Genomic DNA, 21,289 nt, shown 5'->3' with positions numbered 1-21,289 from the left:
TCAGTAACAGGCAAGGGCAAGTGGAGGAGTGATTTCATTAACTAAGTCTTGATTTTGAGGTTTGCATATCTGCAGATCTGTTTTTCCCTCGCTAGGTCTTGGGGAACTGCCAAAATGGGCAAAAGAAGTGATGATAATGGATTGAAGCTGCCACAGGGCAAATCTCTGGAAGGGAAAGATATCATAAATAGTTGCCAGGAGGATACTGTCTGTGCCTTTGCCTTTCAAGTTGTAAGGTAACAGGGAATCTAATTTAGAAACTGTTATTTGCACAAGAAGGTACTGAATAAAGAGAAGGAGGAAGGAGACAAGAGGGAAGCATAGGAAACAAATGTACCTCACAGAAATACAACCAAGATGTCTTTCAAAATCCCACTTCCAAAGCAGACAGTCCAAGCCTGTGGAGGCCTTGCTGACGCCATTACTGCCAGTGTTCGGATATTGGTTGGTAGTTCTCTGCCTTTTATTCTCTCAGCCTGGTCTCAAGGAACACACTGTTCTCTTTTGCAACCTTTAGTAACATGATCTTATGAAATCCTTAGCTATGTATTTTTTTCTTTATTTCTAGTTCAATTATATCAGGACTGTTAGTTCTTAAATTGGAAAACAGAGAATCAAAAAACAAAAACCAAAAAACAAAAAACCTTTCTCAAAATGTCCTATGGTACAGTCTTAATCAAGTCACTCAAATGTAAAATGTGTCTAAATCTCCTGCCTCCCAAGGCTCTTGTTAAGTTTCAATTAAGATGATAAATAGTGCACATACGTAAAAGCTGTTGGATATACGTTAGCTCTTTTCTCTTCCTCTCTCCTAATAAGAGATCCCTAGAATTTATAGCAGAAAATCCAGATCAGTAATGAGCAATATATAGGCATATGTCCATAAACTTAAGCTTCCTCAGGGAAATTATTCCAATTAAGATAAAAATCAGTATAATATCACAATGCCTCATTGGGGTATTTCTGAGCATCAGAATCCCTTTAAGAAAATATTCCAATGGAGAAGTATTTTAAATACACCATGGTGTTATGGATACAGCTGGTGCTAGGCAACGTGAAGCATGTAAGCAGTGAAGATCTATTTCACAGCTTCTTTCCTTAGCAGGAGAAGGGATGACATTTTGTCGGCCTCGCCTCCCTGGAGATTAAAAACCAAGCACCAGAGGAAGGCCAGGCAGCTGACAAATAGGCTCTTCCCCTGCTGAGGAAAGGAAAACACAAGGCCCATGGAAAGCTTTCCTCTTCACAAGGTGAGTTTTCATTTCCTGTGAGAGAGTGTTCATGATACGGTTCCCTTTGCTAAAAGTCCTATCAAAATGGGCAAAGCAACACTATTATGTAGCATTTTAGAAGCACATGGGTATCCTGACTCTTAAAAATATCAATTGGGGTGTGTGGGAGGAGGAACCCCACAAAGATTAAAAATCAATGCATGCCTAAATCGATGTACTGGTAATCCCCAGAGGCTGGGGGTACTCTGACAGAGATCTGCCTAGGAGACTTGAAAGAAAGGAAACATGGTATCAGGAGCTAAAGACATGTGTCCTGGAGTTTCTGAGTGGTTCAATAGGTTAAGCATCCAATTCAATTTCAGCTCAGGTCATGATCTCACAGTTTGTGGGTTCAAGCCCTGTGTTGGGCTCCATGCTGACAATGTGGAGCCTGCTTGAGATTCTTTCTCTCCCTTTCTCTCTGTCCGTCCTCTGCTCCTGTTCTCTCTCTCTCTCTCTTGCAAAAATAAATAAACTAAAAAAAAATTTTTTTAGGGGTGCCTGGGTGGCGCAGTCAGTTAAGGATCTGACTTCGGCTCAGGTCATGATCTCACACTCTGTGAATTCAAGCCCCGCATCAGGCTCTGTGCTGACAGCTCAGAGCCTGGAGCCTGCTTCCGATTCTGTGTGTGTCTCTCTCTCTGCCCCTCCCCTACTCACACACTCTGTGTCTCAAAAATGAATAAACGTTAAAAAAATTTTTTTTTAATTTTTTTAATGTTTTATTTATTTTTGAGAGAGAGACAGAGACAGAGTGAGAGCGGGGGAGGGCAGAGAGAGAGAGAGGAAGACACAGAATCCAAAGCAGGCTCCTGGGTCTGAGCTGTCAGCACAGAGCCCGACATAGGGCTCGAATTCACAAGCCATGGGCTCATGACCCAAGCCAAAGTCGGATGCTGAGCCCCCCAGGCAAAAATAAATAAACTTTAAAAAAATAATAATAAAAGACAAGTGTCCTTATTTTGCCACTAACTAGTTAAGTGACCTCAGTCCCAAATTCCTCACCTGTAAAATGAAGGAGGGGAGCAGATGTTCTCTAAGGGCTCATCCAGCTCTAACATTTTTGAAATCTGGATTCTAAAAGGAAAAGGAAGTAGAAATAGGAAGAAGCTGCTTATAAGAATTCCAAAACCACTAAAAACTGAAAAGTCCACTAAAATATGTATAGCAGCGAGGAGGAGGGAGAGGAGGAGGAGGCGGGGGAGGGAGAGGATGATGTTAGCTTCATATTCGGACACCTGACTAGGAGCTCAGCACTGGTCTATGCACTTGACAGGTGTCAACCCTTGTAATCCACTCTGACTTCCTTTATGTCACACCTCCCATCACAGGGACAACACTGGGATGAACACAGGCATTCTGAGGATCCAACCAAGAGGAAGTTGTTTTGGGGTTGTATTAGTTTGAGTTTATGGGGACGTATTTACGCAATTCACAGTTTCATTTCCATCCTGAAATGGCTCCTGGGACTACTGGTGTCATAATACAAAGGGGCAGGGCCAGAGGCCATCTTGTGCTAAGAATGTATCCTGCAACACCTGGCAATGAAAGTAGGGAGAGAGTGGTAGAGATCCAGATGCTAGTTGCCAGAAAAATTCTTCCAACTGCAAATGAATGAGTCAATTCTCGTCTATGCTTACTTAAAACGGAAGTACTCTCCTGTCAAGAAGAGAGTCAGTAATTCAGAGCATATTATGAACACAACTTCTTCTTTTTTTTTTTTATGTTTTATTTGTTTTTGAGAGAGTGAGCGTGAGCAGGGTAGGGGCAGAGAGGGAGACAGTGACGGAGGACCCAAAGCAGGTTCTGTGCTGACAGTAGCAAGCCCAATAGGAACACAACTTCTAATTTTATATTTTATTTTTCCTTTTTAAGGAAGTCAGGTAAAATGGAATTTAGCAGAATTTCTGTGTTTGTAGGGGGCAAACCTGTAGTTGTACTACAGTGAGTGCAGTTATGTATGAGGTCACATGATTTATGTGTGTCAACCTACTGGATCTCATGTTAGGATACATAACATATTTGTCCTAACCAAGTCTGTCAGTACCAGACAAAAAACATACAAAAACCATGATTTATTGAGAGAAAGAGATGTACTTCGAGCATTCATGACAAATAGCCTCTTAGATTATTTAGGAATACAAATAGTGAAGAGTAAATCACCTTCAAAAAAGACTGAAATTTCTTATTGATTTGACACAAAATACTGACAAATGTAAAGAGAACAAGAAGTTATGTCACTAAAGAGGAAATAGACAACAAACTCGCTCAAATGTTGTCAACTCATTGTCACTATACAAGAAAAGGTAAAATGTCCCGAAATCGTAATGCTCGTACATGGAAGAAACTTAATAGCAGCTTTCCAAAATTTGACAACAATCCTAAAAATGTATATATTACCAATAAAAAGCTGTAAACCTGAAATAAATTTTACCAAACTATCAATAATAAAAACTACATTTCTATCAACCATGCTGGAGGAAAGACTGAATTCTCTTTTTATTCTCTCTTTGCAAAACATAACACAAAAGCATTGTCACATAAAAAGCAATCAAAGAGTAGGCAAGCAAAAAACATAGGAAAAATATGGAAGCTTGACAGGTATTTAATAAAAACATTATATTTTACTGAATTTTGTAATGTTTGTAGTATTTGGCAGCTTTCTTAAATTTGTAATTGGTTATAATTTCTTTGTTATTCTAAGTAAATGTTGATTTATATCTAAATTTTTATTTGCAGCTTTGGATTCTTATTCTTAAAGAGGCCCCAAAATTACATGAGAGCCTAGTCCTACAAAACTTAGGTCCTCCCCTGGCCTGGTATACAAAAGATGCTTAATAAATGCGTATTGTGGGGTGCCTGGGTGGCTCAGTCATTTAAGTGTCCAACTTTGGTTCAGGTCTTGATCTCAAGGTTGGTGAGCTGGAACCTGCCTGAGAGCCTGCTTCCCATCCTCTGTCCCCTTCTCTCTCTGCCCCTCCCTGGCTCGCGGGCTTGCGTGCATGAGTGCTCTCTCTCTCAAAAATAAACAAACATTTAAAAAAACGCTTATTGAATGAATGAAATTGGAAATGTTAAAAATTAAATTCTCCTAAATGTTAAATATGTAATTTATGGAGCAGTCAACCAGTGCAGCAACAGACATTCATTCAGCTTTTAAACTATTACCATTGACCTGCTGGCCAAGGCTGGCTACCCTTTCCCAACCACTGACGACGTGGGGGGGTTGGAGTGGGTGCATAATTTACAGCTTTCTATTCTCCACCACAGAAATTAGGTAAACTCCCCTCAAAGAAGCATCCTTGTAGGCTTCTGCAAACCCACACTGGGACACTTATTTCTCCTGGAAAGGGTTCTTTGAAAACACACTCCTCAACATCAGCTCTGCATGGCAAAAAAAGGAGAAAAAAAAATCTAGAGAAAATCAGGAGCAGTCGCTGGATCTAAGATTTTTGCTCATTTATTTTAACAATTAACAGCAATTATGTATGGGGTGAAGGATCTTCATTTGCATATGGTATATACTGGTAATGGTAAACTCTAAAAATAACTTCAGGAGTTCTTACTCCAAAGCTCATGCTGTTAATGAGAAAGTTCAGAGGAAATGGTATTGATTACACCCCACTAATCAGTTGACTTATCTGAGATAGTTTGGGTTCCTTTGGATATAAAAAAGTGAATTCCTCCAATGCTTCAAATATTCAAGCTTATTGTAAAATATTAACTTTGACATTTATTAAGCACTTTGAAATTTTTGATGCTTGTCAAAAAGAATAATGACTGTAATGAATTTTAATGCATACACTTTTAAAAATCCATGGAGTGACACTCATAAACAATGAGAAGGGGAAAAAGGTGGAGGCTCCTCTTTACAAAAGCAGGCCAGTTAATAAATGTGAGAGGAATAACTGAATTAGGAAAACATTTGCAACCAGCAGTGTAATGACTGATTCAGGCAAGAATCATTAACATATGCCAGGGACGCCTGGGTGGCTCCTTCCGTTAAGTGTCCGACTCTTGGTTTCAGCTCAGGTCAGGATCTCACAGTTTGTGAATTCAAGCCCTGCATTGGACTCTGTGCTGACGGTGTAGAACCTGCTTGGGATCCTCTCTCCCTCTCTCTCTGCCCCTCCCCTGCTCACTCTATCTCTCTCAAAATAAATAAATAAACTTTAAAAAATTTTAACAAAAACATATGCTAAATTTTCATTGGGTGAAATTTTATTAGGGAACTTAAGATTCACAAAGCCTCAAATCAACTCACCATGATTACAAGGTATTCCCTCTACAGATGTGAAAAGTACCTTTCCAGTGAAGAAATCCAGAGATACTGCCTTAGACAAGTGATCAACTTAGCCTCACTAATAAAGAAAACTGACATTATTTCCTTCCTTATGCAATGCAATACAAGGGATGCAACATTATCCATAGAGAATTGTTGCCAAAAATATTTAATCTGAATCTAATAATGAGGAAATAACAATCCCAAACTAGGGACATTGTGCAAAACAGCTGCCTGTATTCTTCAAAAATGCCAGTGTAATAAAATATTATGAAGGCTAGGCAAGAGTTCCAGATTAAAGGAGACTAAAGATACATGACAACTAAATGTAAAGGATGTCCTTGATCGGATTCTGGGGTGGGGAGGGGGGCGGGAAAGCAGGGACATTATTGAGAGTGAGGAACAATGGGCCAACATGCATTGTCTAACAATGGAGATTTCACAGGTATGATAATGCTGCTGCTGCTGCTGCTGCTGCTGCATTATAAAAGAAGGTTCTTGTTCGTATGAAATACATGCTAATGTATTTCTGGGTAGGGTGTCTTCATGGCTGTACACACGTCACTTTCAAGTGATTCAGAAAAGGAGAAAGAGAGCAAATGTGGCAAAATATTAAATAATGAATGTTGAAGAAGGGTATGTGAGTGAACACAGAATGCAAATAAAAATGGATACGTTAGAATTCATTAATTTCAAAACTTTTCCTCATCAAAAGACACTGTTAAGCCAAAGAACAAAGCAAAACAAAAACAACAACAATAAAAACAAAGAATAGGCAAGACATCAACTGGGAGAAAATATTTGCAAAACATATATCTGGCAATACACCTGTATCTAGAATAAGTGAAAAAGTCCTACTAGTCAACAATTCAAAAACAATCCAGTTATAAAAGGGGTAAAAGACTTGAACAAACTCTTCACAAAGGAGGATTCAGAAATGACCAATCATCACGTGAAAGAGTGCTCAACATCATTAGTCATAAGGGAAATGAAAATCAACATTTCAATGAGCTACCAATGCACGCCCACCAGAATGGCTAAAATTAAACAGACTGACAACACCAAATTTTGGTGAGAATGTGGAGCAGGCTGAAATTTTACACAGGGCTGGTGGGAATGTAAAATGGTACCACCTCTCTGGAAAAAGTTAGGCAATTTCTTATAAAGAGCTTATGAGTCATTTAATATTCTTTCAATTTTTACCATAAACTGATATTTTTCCAAAAAAAGAAAAAGTTGGGGAAAAAAAGTATGTGATACTTTAGAATGTGGCTTCAGGAAACAGACATGATTCAGTGTATCTGATTCTGGTTTGTTCTCTATTTTTTGATCTTGGATGATTTTTTTAAATAGCTACTCACTCTACGAATATCTTGTGAGTACCTGCCATGTGCCAGGCAATCTCCTGTGTACTGAGACTACAATGGTGCAGAAGAAGGATATAGTCTATTTCTCAAGAAGACCATGGGGGAGGAGAAGGGGGGAAAAAAGAGTTACAGAGAGGCAGGGAGGCAGGCAAATGATAAGAGACTCTTAAATACTGAGAACAAACTGAGGGTTGATGGGGGGTGGTGGAGAGGGGAAAGTGGGTGATGGGCACTGAGGAGAGCACTTGTTGGGATGAGCACTGGGTGTTTTATGGAAACCAATTTATAATAATATAATATAATATAATATAATATAATATAATATAATATAATATATATAAATATATTTATAATATATTTATAATAATATAAAAATATTTATATATATATTTATAAAAATATATTTATAATAATATAAAAAAGAGAAGAAGGATATAGTCTAGTCCTCATGGAGTTTATATTCTCATGGAGAGATACACAAGTAATAGGTAGTTATATGAAAGTCACCAAATGTTATCAAGATTCTGAGCATACAGAAGAGGTACTAGGTAAGAGAATTTGAGGGAAAATGCTACTCTACTTGGGACAGTCAGGAAAGCCCTTTCAGGAAACAAAACAAAACTCTCAGTTGAGATCTGAAGGTTGAAAGAGAGTCAACCATATAAAAAGCTGGGGAAACAGAATTCCCTAGACAAAGGGGTCAATGAGTGCAAAGACCCTGAGGTGGAAAATAGCCTGGAAAGCATTTAAAATAGAAACTTACTACATCTCCATTAGCTGGTCACTGATCACTGGTCTGAGTTACCACATCTTTAACACTTACACACAACAAACAGTATCGAGTATTCAGTGTGAGGCCAGAGAAGAGAGAAAAGACAAACAGCAGAGTTTTAAGCCAAAGACTGAAGGAGACTACAAGAGTAGTTCCTGAAATCAGAAGATAATCAGAACCAAGGTCTCTGGAGCCCACAATGTGGAGAGTTCTGAACCGTTGCTTTTTAAGATAAGTCAGTTCGGATCAAGCTACCTGCTCAGTCCTGTCATGACCTAATGATGTTAATGACGACAGTGACCATGATCAAAATAATATGTCAGTTATAATTCACTGATTGCTTCCCATGTGTCAGGTTCCATGTCTAGTGCTCAATCTCATTTCATTCTGTCAACAACGCTAGAGGTAAACAGTATTCTCCCCATGTTACAGATGAGGAAACAGGCTCAGCGTGGTTAAGTAGTAAACATAAGGCTGGGGGTGACACCATCTCTAAGTGGCAGAATCTGCATTTGAATCCAGGTCTGTCAGACTCCAAATCCCAGTCCAGATATTGTTATATTTGTTAGCCTTCAAAATTTCCCTAGTAGACCCTTCTGGTTGGCACTTTCTCCAGAAAGCTAAAGAAGCCAATGGAAGCAAGATGATTTTAAGAGTTGACTTTAGCTTTCATGAGAGAAGAAGAGAACAAAGGCACCTGCAATAGCAAAAGACTGACTTGAGGCTACTCGGGATTCTTTTGGTTCATATGCTACACTAGACATTTTTCAAAGGGCACTGCATAAGCAAACAACATTGTCATAATCCTGAAACCTGAATTCCAAATGCATTAATTTCTTTTTACCACTAGAGATTCAGAAAAACATGCCACGGTGGTATGATTCTTAAGCTTGTGCTTTCAATAATCAGAAAGCTGGAAGATAGAAGGTGAACATTTATATACATTTTAAAATTATGAATGCAAAATAGCAGCCGAGAACAAATTTTTATATCAAGGTTATGAGCAGATGAAAGATGACAGTCAGTACCAGGAATGCAAACAGACCATTAATTATAGCAGCCTCACAAAGCACCATAGTAATATGCAGTTTGCAATACTTTACCAAAATTTACATAACTATATAGTCTCCTCTCAGACGCCAGAGATTCTATTTTTGATAAGTAGCAATTCAAAAGGTTAGTCACCTCACCTATAGTATTATTCAACTTCTATCAATGTGAAATGGTGACACCTTGAATTTACGTGTTAGCGAACCAGATAGGCTAGGCTGCCTCTAACTCTTCATTCATTCATTCCAGCACTACTGTGTGCCAGGCATTGAGCCTGGCTCTGGGGACGCTGACATGAATAAGACACACAGTACGTCCCCAGGAGAACTTCCAATTCAGAGAGGGAGGCAGACTAGCAAACACATAAGACAGAGTTTGGACAAACTAAACAGGTGGAGATCCAAGTGACAATCTGTTGTTAGGGTTGCAGAGCGCTGCAGTGACAACAGTGATATGGGATCAACTACATTCTTTTTTTCTCCGCCCTCCTTTCTTTCTTCCTTCTTCTCTTTTCTTCCTCCTTCCCTCCGTCGCTCCACACTTCCCTCCTTTCCTTCCTCCTTTAGTCAATGAGTACATCCAGTCATCATTTAACAAGACTCTATAACAATAGCACTTTACATGTATGTAAAACTATGTGTCAGGCAATACTAATATCTCATTTAAAAGCTCACAAAACACCAGGAAGAAGGTATAATTAATTCCCCCACTTGACGGATGAAACTGAGGCACAGAGTGTATACACAGTTTGCCAAGGTCACACATGTGGCAAGTGGCTGAACAAAGACCCAGGCACCACGACTCCAGAAGTGGGGCTCCAGAGTCACTGCCTGATTCTATCCATTAGGAGGTAGTATGCCTGTCACACTACCTGAAGCAATAATAAGATTTCGGTGATTAAAGAACATTTTGGAATTTCTAACAAAGGCCTTCTGAAAAGAATCTGCCTTTCAAAAGCAGAGAGAGGGAAAAGAAAAGGATGATGAGAAGGAAAAAAAAAATGTTGTGTTCAGTGTGGGTCTTCTCTGGTTTCCCCCCTCGGGAGCACAGTGGCCCTCCACCTGCATAAATGATGAGAATTGGCATTCTGCTTGATTACTGTGCATCTGTTATGAGCCTCAGAGTGAATTAAGCAAAAACAATGTAAGGCAGGAAAAGAACCTACTAATGGAGGCTGGCCCAGTTGCACCGATTTGAGTCACGGTGGTATCCTCCTTCTTTTGTAATCACCAGCAGGCACATATGCCCCCCGAAATTGCAATGATATTTCACAACAATTTAAATCAAGCTTGATAGCTAATTATGCTAAGGTCACGCCAAAGAACCAAACCACCAGGACATCAAAAATCCAAGATGGTCTAAGTGTGAAGTAGCAGCATTAATTTTCTCCCATTAAAAAAGCAATGGGGGGTGGGGGTGGGGGACAAGCTTTTTTACTCCCTGGGAATAACTGGCTTTCAAAAATCATCCAAAACAGACCTCTTAAGACATTTCACCTCTGCTCTGAATGTTTTAAGCTGGCCCTCTGATTACAAAAATGTTCATGTTAAATCTCATCAAGATGCTTTAAGATGAAGAATGTTTTATAAATTGTAATGGCTTTAATCAGAGCCCTCTCTGCAGCTATTTAACTCTACGATGTAGCCCAACTGGAGCTTCAAATTATGTCATTTATCGACTCTGTATTAATTAAGTATCATTATAAGGAGTGATTTATAGACTTTTTCGCAGCTCTCTCACCAGATGGTATAACACTCTCCCTCTCTGATGCTCCAAACACATCACCTGGATTCACTCATCTCTCTCTCCAGCTGAATATTCAATCAGACCTCAGTCATCTTCAAACTGGATTGCTGCTATTCCTCCTCCTCTTCACTTTTCTTATCAATATGGCACGCGAAGGCCAAGTGATATAAAACATAAACCAAGAGAATTCACAAAGCAAGTTCGATCAACAAGCCATCGCCGCCTCCATGAATTCTCACCCAGTGTAGTGATGCCGTTTTCACAGGAGAGTGGAGGGAAAGCCTTTTGCTTCCTTAGCCGATTAAAACTTATAGTCTGTGTTCAATTATCTGGGGCAATGGAGAAAATAACGAGGAAAAAAAATGTGTATTTGGCAATGGGAGTACAACAGACAGTTTGGCCTCAGTAGAGTTACTTTCTGAATTGTATTTTACTCGGGCTAATATGAAACTCATTTTGCATTCTTGAGCTCGCATGTAGAGAAGGCAGGAGGCGGGAGTCCCCAGGTGTACTGCATTGCAAGGAAGCCAGCCTAGAATTTTAAATTGCCTTGGGTGATCCAAAAAGGAGATAATTGAGAAATGGAAATGCTTACCTGTTTTTTTTTTCACAAAATATGAAAACCAGTTTAACGCAACTTCTCACAGTTGCCTCAAACTCATAATGTCTAAAACCCAAGCTGCTCATGTTGCCTCCAATCAGTTCCCTCTCCTCTCCTCCCTCTCCCTCTCCTCTTCCAGTCGCCAGGCTGGGTGTAGGGAAACTGGGGAGCTATGAAAGACTGAAGAGGGTACATCCCATTAACTAAAAGGACTTGGTGGCTTATCCACTCAGCTGGTCTGCCATATGGGAGATGCTAGATGTTGCCAGATTCGGTTTTTCCCTAAAAACCACAAACTCCTATTTTTTATGTAAATCTCATGACTTTCAAACACTGTGCTGAACTGAACACAGATTCATCCCATGACTTTTGGTCCTTGCCTTACCGTAAACTTTGACCCTTCCTCCTGCCCCCCCTTCAAATACAACCAAGTACTGATCATTTTTTCATACTATCCCTCCTTGCTGTCTCTTGCTGTCCATTCCCACTGCCATCATCTCTGCCCTCATTATTTCACATCTGCATTATTAGAGCACTAACCTCTCTTTCCTTTTCATAGCAGGCCATGTAGTCACCATTCTGAAACAGCAGCGCCCAAATTTTAACATGCATCAGAATCACCTGGAGAGCTAGTTAAACCATAAGCCCCACCCCTAAGCATTTTTAATTTAAGGGGTCTCAGGTGGGGCCTGATAATGTCATATCAACAAGCTCCCAGGTGAGACTGAGGTGTTCCAGAGACTATCTTTAGAGAAATAATTGCTCTAAAACATCACCCCCCAACTTGATCACATTCAATGATTCTCCATTTCCTCTACCTAATATTTAAAACTCCCCAATCTGGTATTCTGGATTCTTCATAACCGGGTCTCTTCCACTCACCCCCCTAATCACATTTCTCTAACCTCCAATGAAACCTCTGGCTCCAGCCATACTGGTCTACTTGTGTATTACCCAAGTTCATCAAGCATTCCCACCTCCTTGCCTTGATCATGCATAGAATGTCTTTCCACTTCCCTTTCTTATTTAAGTTCAACTTTGTCGTTGAGTATACCCCAAATACACATCCTCAATGAAGCAGCCCTAATCAGACTTCTGCTACCTCTTTTAGACTCCAAAGCATTAGCTCTTCGAGTTGCTTGTTATAATTCAAAACGCCATGGAATTCAGAGCCAGAGACTCTAAGTATGAATCCTTATTCCTTCATTACTTGTGTAACTTGATTATTTAACCATTCTAAACCTGTTTCTCTTTCAATAAAAGAGACATACCAATTATCTGCCTCCACTGGGTTGCATAAAGAATTCATCGCAACAAACTATTTAAGTCTTCAGAGATGCACAAAGATATACAAAGTAGGTGCCAAATAAATGTTCATTTCTTTCTTTCATTCCTTTCCCCCAATCATTCATTTAGCACTAAATATAAAATAGATTACATTAGTCATTTATATTTTAAGCTTACCTTCTTCTCTTTTAGCCAGGTAGAATATTTCTGAGGGGCAACAAAAAACATGCCTAATTCATTTTAATAACCCTACTGCTTGGCAATTTCAGAGCAACTGTTAAGCTCTTGATAAATATTTACTAAGAAAATAATTAATTTGAAAAATAACGTAAGACAAATGGTTCCTCTGCAGAACTTAAATTAACAATTACACTTAGCCTTAAAATATCCTCCTATGACAAAGGCAAAAGGTATTTTACATACAAAAAAACTAATCAAGATCTAATGAGAGTCCCAGTTGATACTTAATGTGAACAAGAGTCATTATAAAGCACCAATAAAAAAAAAAATTTCTTCTCCTTAAAGTAAATTTGAGCACAAGGATACTGACAATGGCAATGCAGAGAAATAACAACAATGAACCTGGAGATATTGAAGGCAACAAGTAACGGACTTTTTACAGATGTCTCTTAAGGACATGTCATGTAACCATGTGACTGTTGTACTTCCAAAATGGCTAACAAATATTGTTAACTGCACTGACAAATGTCAAATCAAACTGGTAAAACACATGTTCTGCATTTTAGGGGATTCTCTAATTTTGAAGTCAGGCAGAAACTAATTACAATTTCTATTCTGTTCTCTAGTATTGCTGACCTCTACACCACTCCTAGACAGAATCCAGTATCACCACCCCCATAAAACTTAAGGGTGAAATATCTGCCAGAGAGAAGAGAGCTGTTTTATTCAACTAGCAACTCAAAACACCATTGTTCATGAAAGTTGTGGCAGAAAAAAGATACAATCTGGCATGCTGGGCACCTGTATATTTTCCTTAAATACAGAGCAAAGTGCCCTAAAAATTCAAGTTGTTTTGTATTTACTATCCAGAGGTTATACAGTTTGGTCAGAGAGCATTTGCAATCTGGTCACCTGGCTTGTTACGAAAGCCCTGCCATGACTGACTATACAATCTCAAACAAGTTCATTCCCTCAACAGAACAGTTCCTGAGTGACTATTATGTAACAAAAATACTAGATGATGGGGATTTGGAGATGTAAATATATATATACATATATATATGTGTGTGTGTATATGTATATATATGTGTGTGTGTATATATATATATATATATATATATATAAATACATATATACATATATGTGTGTGTGTGTGTATATATTTACATGGAGAGAAAGAGAGAAAGATATCCCATGTCTTTCTGGAACATACAGTGGAGTCAGGTGATCAGGATGGACTGGACAGTTTACCTGTCACTGAGGACATAAAGGCACACCACATCTCCCAGCCTCATGACTTTATTATGACCAGTGAAATGTGAACAGAAGTGAAGTAGGCCGTGTCTAGACCTGGCCATGGAAAACCTCCTGTTTGATTATCGACTTTCTCTCTCTATCTTCTTATTTGCCAGCTGGATGTAAAAGATCCTGCAGAAGGCTCTGAGATCTTAGAGTTGATGGAAAGGAGCAGAAGGCCACCTGCTAAACACCCTCTTAGAACTATTATGTGAGTATGAAATCAACTCCTATTGTGTTAAGTGACTGAGATTTGAAGTTGATACAACAGTTAGTGTACCCTACCAAAGCATGGATCACATCTACCTCTAAGACATTATGATATAGAGTATGCACAGAACGATGTGGAAATACTGGAAAGAGGCGGCTCACCCTGGCTGGAGCTAGATACCAGGGAGGGCTCCCCAGAAAAAGAAACATTTAAGATGAATCTTAAAGGACAGTTTGAGACAATGAGGAAAGGGATAGAAGGTTACAGGGGAGAAGGCATATGCAAAGTCATGAAATCCTGAGGAAACCTGGTGCATTCGGAAAGTGTCAGTGACTCCTGACTACAGGAATGTGGAGTCATGTTGGGAAATGGGGCTACTCAATATGTATTTGTTGAAATGACTAATAAAGAGCAGAGCCTAGAAGGCATAGTAACTGTCAGCAATGATGGATAAGGGAAGAGGAAAAAAGTTCTCAAGAACCATCTAAGTTAGAAGGCAGAATAGATGACATGCTCTTCCCTGAGGTAGATAATGCAGGATAAAGAGGTAAAAAGGTGAGTTCAGTTTTGAAGAAAACTGAAGAGATAACTAAGGAACATCCAAAAGAAGGATCAGGAGGTCGTCGGATGTATGGGCTCCGTGCTCAGACAACAGTATGGGAAGGAAAGGTGGGTTTGGAAAGTGTCACAGGCAGAGATGGTGGCTGAAGTCACAAGCACGATGGGACTGCTCAGGTAGAATGTTCAGAGTGAGAAGTCAGGGAAACAGAAAAGGAAGAAGGTAAGTGGGAAAGAGAGAAAGAGTAAGAGCAAGAAAGAGAAAGAGAATATAAGAACGAAGTCACAGAAGCCAAACAGAAGAGGTATTTAGAAAGCAGTCAACAGTGACAAATGTTTCAGAGTGGTTAAGTAAGATGATGGCCTGAAAATGTCCCTTATATTTGACAACTAGGCCGCTATTTGTGACCTTAACAAGTTCCATTTCAGTATTGGCAAAAGCCAGATTAAAATGGTCTGCAGAGTGAATGACAGGTGAAGAATTAGAGACAGGAATACGAAATACTCTTTAAGGAAAATTAGCTCTAAGAAACAATTAGCTGTTAGTGGAAAAAGAGTTTGTTTCATTTTGTTTTTATTTTTCAGGATGTAATACTTAAACATGTTAATATGCTGAATTCTCTGAACTTTTATTTCCCTATCTGTAAAATGGGTATAATAATGCCCCTTCTGCTTGGTCCACTGAGTTGTCATAATGAGTAACATGACATATGTGAAAGATTCTAAAGTACTAGGTAAAGGGCAATGTTATTATGTATTTTTAAATCTCAAAAAGATGGAGTTATAAAAGTCAAGAGTCCAGTGAAATGCGGTTGGCTATAAAATCAATGAAAAGATTATAATCAGTCTAGAACTAGAAATATTAAGAAAAACATCTTTTTAATATACACTATAAGTTGTTCATCCCAAATATTAAAGGCTAACAATACATTTCTATGTCCTATGCCGGGCAAAATTTTTCTGGGGCTCCTAGGGGTATAGCCTGGGTTTCCAGATGTCATTACACCAGAAAAAAAAATGTCAATTAACCCTAGTATACTGCAGTACACTAAGTCATCTTGGAGTTTATTAGTCTTATAAATAGTAGTTCTTAAATAAATATTTTTGGCAATCACTCAATAGCTCCATAATTTAGATCTCATGACCAGTGAAATCATAGTGAATGGCCACAGCTTGCCGAGGCCCTTGTTATTCTAAGGGGTGACTGAGGCATTCTGGGAAGTAAGCTAGCCATTTTAGGACTTCCCTCCTGGGAAGATTAACCATCCAAAAGAATAGGATCCAATGATTATTTCACTAGTCACTAAACCTTTGCACCCTACAAAGCACATTATTTTTAGCACTATGACATGAGTGGAACTAGTTTTTCTCTCATAAAACATTTCACAAGTAGTTTTAACATGTCCCATCTTCGTCCCTGGGAAGATATCTTATCCCCATTAAAGAAAAATGTCCCTTTTCTCTTTTCTCTGCACTTCCGGACAACTCTCTTTTGACTTGGTTTCCTATTTGCTGATGTCTCATCAGTTATATTATTTTCAAGGGTGTAGGGTGCTAATTAAGATCAAGCAACTGTGTCTCCAGCTCTAAACAAAAATTGTGCAGAATAAATAAGCTTTCCCTTACAATAGATACTGATCTGATCTTGAAACCCAAATAAACCCGATTTGCAATTGTTTCCATAAGCTTTGTTTTGTTTTGTTTTTTATCTTTGGGAGACCAGGCTACAACACTAAAATGGTGCTTCTTTTATCCATGTTTATCCCATCAAATATTTCACCCTTAATGTGTGGCATGACCATATGTAACTATTAAACTAGGCCAAATGTCTGCAGGTCAAGTTTCAGAACTTTCATCCACTGAAAGGCTGAATTTTACCCTAAGACTGACGGTCTTGCAATTACCTCGATCAGAAATACAAAGAAAAAGGAAAACTTATGTTGTCCTTAAATACCATCAAACACTTATATAGACCTTTACAGATAATCAAGTATCTTTCATAAGTTTATCTCATTTATTCTAAAAGTAATATTGTAAATTTATTATTCTTCATCATCACTGATTAACAGAGAAGAATGCAAAGACCCACAGAGTTTAAGAATACTCCTAAGGCCACATACTTGTTTGGGGGCAGAGCGAGGTCTGTATCCAAGATCCTCTACTCCCTAGTCTCCTTCCACTACACCACAGACAGCTCTCATCACGTTACCCACTTTATTTTTATTTCACTTCTCTAGCAACAATGGGAAAAGGCCTAGCTTCCTCTGAAGTCACTAGGAATCTTTGATGAAACACAGACGTGAATTCAGTTCTCCCTCCAATGAAAATACATAACATATTGGTTATATAAGGAATGTTATGGGGTCATCACGGATGTGGAAAGGTTTTTAAAGGAATGTACAAACAATGCTTGGAATCCTGAAAAGGCCAAAGAAGACATTACAAACAAGTGACCAAATATGGAATGAGGGAAAATTCCGTAAACAAATCAGTATTTTCATTTGAATGGTTTGTTTTTATTTCATACGGGTTGCTCTTTCATGGGTTTTTCTCAATCTTCGGGTTTTTTTTTAAAGGGTTTCAAATGAACATCGTGACCAACCTGTAGATGGAGAAGGAAGCCACTGATCGAATCAGGGATGCCACAGCCCCCACTTTGGCAGCTTCCACTGACCCCTGGACTCGGTACTGCACTGTCTTCGAGTAGTTGACATAAGGTTGATTATACACAACAATCTTCCCTCTTGCTTCTGGGGCCCTTCTCTGCAGTTCCTCGAATGAGGTCACCACGAGAACTTCTGCTGTAATGCCTAGAAAAAACATCATACAGGATTAACTTATGGTTTCCAATCAGCCCTGTTGAATTGGCACACAAAAGGTCATACAGGCTCTACCTGCTACATCTGGCAAACTGGTTTGAGAAGATCAAAGTTTTAGAGCCATTTGCCATGGAAGAAAGACTGCAGAGGTTAGCTAGTCTCCCAAGAGAGAGAAAAGGCATTCAAAATAATAAGGCATACGACTCAGAAGGCTTTTCAACTCATTCGACCAGCTGGTACTAAATCACAAACTGCTTGAAAAGATAGATTTTTTCCCCCTTCCCACCCTAAGAAGTCACAAGTTTCACAGAATGACACTAATTATTTATAAAGAAAATGCATTTCAGAAGCTCCCCCTGGGATTAATGAAACACATATTTATCTTTTTATAAAGCTATTTTGTTATGTTGTTAAACAACCTTCATTGACATCATACAAAGAATGGCAGTTCATGAAGAATGTTATTAGAAGCCAAGAATCTTCAAAAATCCAACTTTTGACAAATAGTTAATGTAACGTCTACCAAGAATTATAAAAAGTCAGCTTGTTTTCTTTCCTTCTTTATACAAAACACTCTCAAAGAATATGGAAATTTCCCATGCTTCTCAATTTACAGTACTGGTTCATCACCAAAACACATCACCGGTCTTCAGAGAAAAATTTTGAAGATGTTGTGTAATTGTCCTATTATCCTGTTGTGTCACTTAGAAGAGACGTGCCATCTTTCCTCATAACAGAAGACTTGCCCAGATCTTCCTGATTAGGGAACAGGGTTTCACAGCTTCCAAGAAGTCATTCAAAAACTGCCAGACCACTGAAGATCCAATTTGATGGAGCAGTTTGAGTGACAAGGAAAAAGTATTTAGCAACAAAGGACAGATGCAGCGACTAAATAAAACTGTGAAAAGAAAGTGGCAGGCGCCTACTGTTCTGTGGCTTTAGCCATGCAGTCATGAAATATGTCAGTAAAAACTGAAGTATCAACATGCATTTGGCGTGCTTCCTTAATCTTGCAAACTAGAGAACTAGGTTTTCCTGGAAGGTTAACAGATTCCATTAAAATATTAACTGTTACTTGGAAAATCCTTTTAAAATGCACTGCAGGTATGAGAGAATTCTTGCTTTCAACGTAGGCCCCATTATAATGGACCCTTTGGGCTGGCTCCACTCCTGCTTCTGGTTCTCCTATCTGGACTCAATTTGTGATTTTACTTTAAAGTGACTGACTACAGATCTCTAAGCATGTCTCCACCAACATTCAGAACTCTGAACTTAATTTATAATCTAAAAAAAAAAGCAATGTACAATTATAAAAAGGAAGCCACTAGCTCCTTCACATGATAAATATGTGAAACATACAAGTAAGAGTTCAGCTAGACAGATTTTGAGATTCATAACTTTCTGAAACCTGGAAGCTACCTTAATATTTGACTGGGGTTATTGTTGGCATAGTACAAGAATTTTGTTGATGGTTTTCAGTTGTTCCTAATGAATAACAGATTCAATGGTCCACCCAAGGACTGTCCCAGCAATAGGGTAATTTTGGCATCTGGACTGGATCCACTAGAAATGAAGCTGAATTTCTATAAATTTTCATAGGCCGTTGCAGAATTAAAGTCATAGGAGGGTAGTACTTCACTACAGTCTAGGCCTCAAGTTCTTTCAACAAAGGAAAGAGTGGTAAGAGTCCTGAAGAACCAAAACCCAACCCAGACACCACAGTTGCCAATGCAAATCACTAGTAGAAGCTATAGGTCAAAACCTATCACCATAAACATGGAAGAAGAGTTCAAATTAATTGTTTTCTTGAAAGCCTAGAGTCATCTCTGACTCCTCTCTCCTTCAGCCCTCATGTCTAATCTATCCTCGAATCCAGATATTATGGCTTAAATACTGATTGAACCCAGGTCCTCTCCTCCACTCCATTACACTCTCACATCAGGCCCTCATTAGCGACCTTTTGGACTGCTACAACTCCCTCCTCTTCCACCCACCTGCCACCACGGGTGTCCCAGCCTCCAGCCCACCTCCCTCAAACTTCACCTCCACAGAGCTGCTCTAGTGAACTAACTGAACTGCAGAGAAGTCAGATCAGCCTACATCACCACTCCCACACTGCCCCTCCTCCAGCTCTGTTGAAAACCATCTTTTCAACATACCACCCAAAGCTTGTCCCTCTCTACAGACACAAGCTCCCTCTTCTTTGAAATTCCATCATTAATAAACTTAAAAGTCCCCACTCTCACCATGACAGTTCACTCCTCAGTGTCTTTCTTTGTTCATACTATCACATGTCATACAACATCATGTGTTGTTGACCTCATTCTCCCAGCTCTGTCATGTGACAAACACCTATTCATCCTCCAGGATGCCACTTAAGAATTTCTTCTTTAGGGAGCGTTCCCTGGCCTCCGACCTCCTGTCTCATCTCCCTTCCCACCACCTGGGGGAAGGCTGGCTTATGAACCACCCTTCTCTGGACTTTCAGAGTGTCCTGGGCATACCTGGGTACTGGACAATTGGAAACCCTGCCTATTTCTGACTCTCTCCACCACATCGACTGTGATCTCATGGAATGGGGCCATGTTCATTTTTGCTTGCATCTCCTGGACATAACACAGTGTTTAGCATATGTGTAGGCAGTCGGTCAACAAACACTCCTTGAATAGCACTGCTCCAAATAAGGACCATTGACAGGGTCTAAAGCATTTCCATAAAAGTGCAATTTTATCTTTAAAGTTTGATAGCATTTCTCCCATAATAACTCAGCAGTATGATTCTCTTACCACCCAGAGCACAGCTGCATAACAATAACCAAGCAAAAAAGGCCTTGGGGCAGTCAGAATAGAAATATACATTCTAAGTATGAAAACTCAAGGACCTGAACATAAGAATGCTCTTCTGTTCTCTGTTAGAGCCTCGTTGCCCTTACTTCACACAAAATTCTAAATCTAGTATTTAAACCTATAAACCATGAGAAACAACAAGTCAAAAGGAAGAGACAGAGTCGGAAGCTGATAGTACCACAAAAAACAATGTCAGAGACAGGAACATGTAAGATAACAAATGCTAGCAATTTTCTGCAATGCTGGAAATGAGCACTTAAAATATGACTAATGTGACTAAGAAACTGAATTTTTAATATCATTTATTTAAATTAATTTATATTTAAATTTGAATAGTCATATCTGTGTAGTAGCTGCTATGTAGAACTGACAACCACTGCCGACTCAGTCATGATGTAGGCAAATAGCCGAAAGCATCTCTGTTGACCCTGAGGACCTTGCTTCATGACAGTTCAGTAACAGGCGTGAGGGTCATGGTGATGATCCCTGGCAGCAGTCACAGATCAGGTGGACTGTATTCAGTACCCATCTTTTGGAAAGGTGGAGTATGTAAAAAAAGCATTTCAGGAAGATTTTTGCTCAAATTGAATAAAAGAAAACTAGCCCACCTGGAAGACTTTGCTTTTCTATATTAGTTTGTGTTTTGACACATGTTACACAAAGGAAATTCTCACGTTCTCCTATGAATCAGCAGACTCCTTTTCTGTGCTCTCATCTTCCTTCTCCATTCTCAAAGATAGTACATGAAATCCTCTAAGAACAAAAAACCAGTGTCGTATTCACAGTAAGGCCTTCCCTCACCTCCCTATTTATAACTGCAACCCACTCCCAACTCCCTAGCCTCTTATCTTGTTTAATGTTTCCATAGAATTTATCAGCTTCCAGCCACACCTACTACAATCATGTAAGCCCCATGAGCAGGCAGAAATTTTTGTCTGTTTTATTCATTAATGTTATCAAAGTGCTTGAAATGGTACCCGATACACATTATGTGAAATTCACA

At 39.1% G+C, this 21,289-nt stretch overlaps 1 protein-coding gene and 1 long non-coding RNA gene across 3 annotated transcripts in view; one reads left to right on the top strand and one right to left on the bottom strand.

Annotated features, from left to right (window-relative positions):
* Positions 1-21,289, bottom strand: part of CPQ (carboxypeptidase Q) — a 351,664-nt gene that overhangs the window by 284,335 nt on the left and 46,040 nt on the right. For both annotated transcript variants that reach the window (XM_043601429.1, XM_043601430.1), the window contains exon 2: positions 17,224-17,431. In XM_043601429.1, the coding sequence (XP_043457364.1) occupies positions 17,224-17,431 (208 nt within the window). The remainder of the gene's footprint in view (positions 1-17,223; positions 17,432-21,289) is intronic.
* LOC122495636 lies at positions 1,129-17,308 on the top strand. The gene is made up of 3 exons (XR_006300521.1): positions 1,129-1,250; positions 13,969-14,063; positions 17,198-17,308. It is a non-coding gene; the product is annotated as an uncharacterized LOC122495636 (long non-coding RNA).

This window comes from Prionailurus bengalensis, chromosome F2, assembly GCF_016509475.1.
Source record: "Prionailurus bengalensis isolate Pbe53 chromosome F2, Fcat_Pben_1.1_paternal_pri, whole genome shotgun sequence".
Taxonomy (NCBI): domain Eukaryota; kingdom Metazoa; phylum Chordata; class Mammalia; order Carnivora; family Felidae; genus Prionailurus; species Prionailurus bengalensis.
The sequence above is the reverse complement of the archived record's forward strand: the minus strand, read 5'-3'. Positions and strand labels throughout refer to the sequence as shown.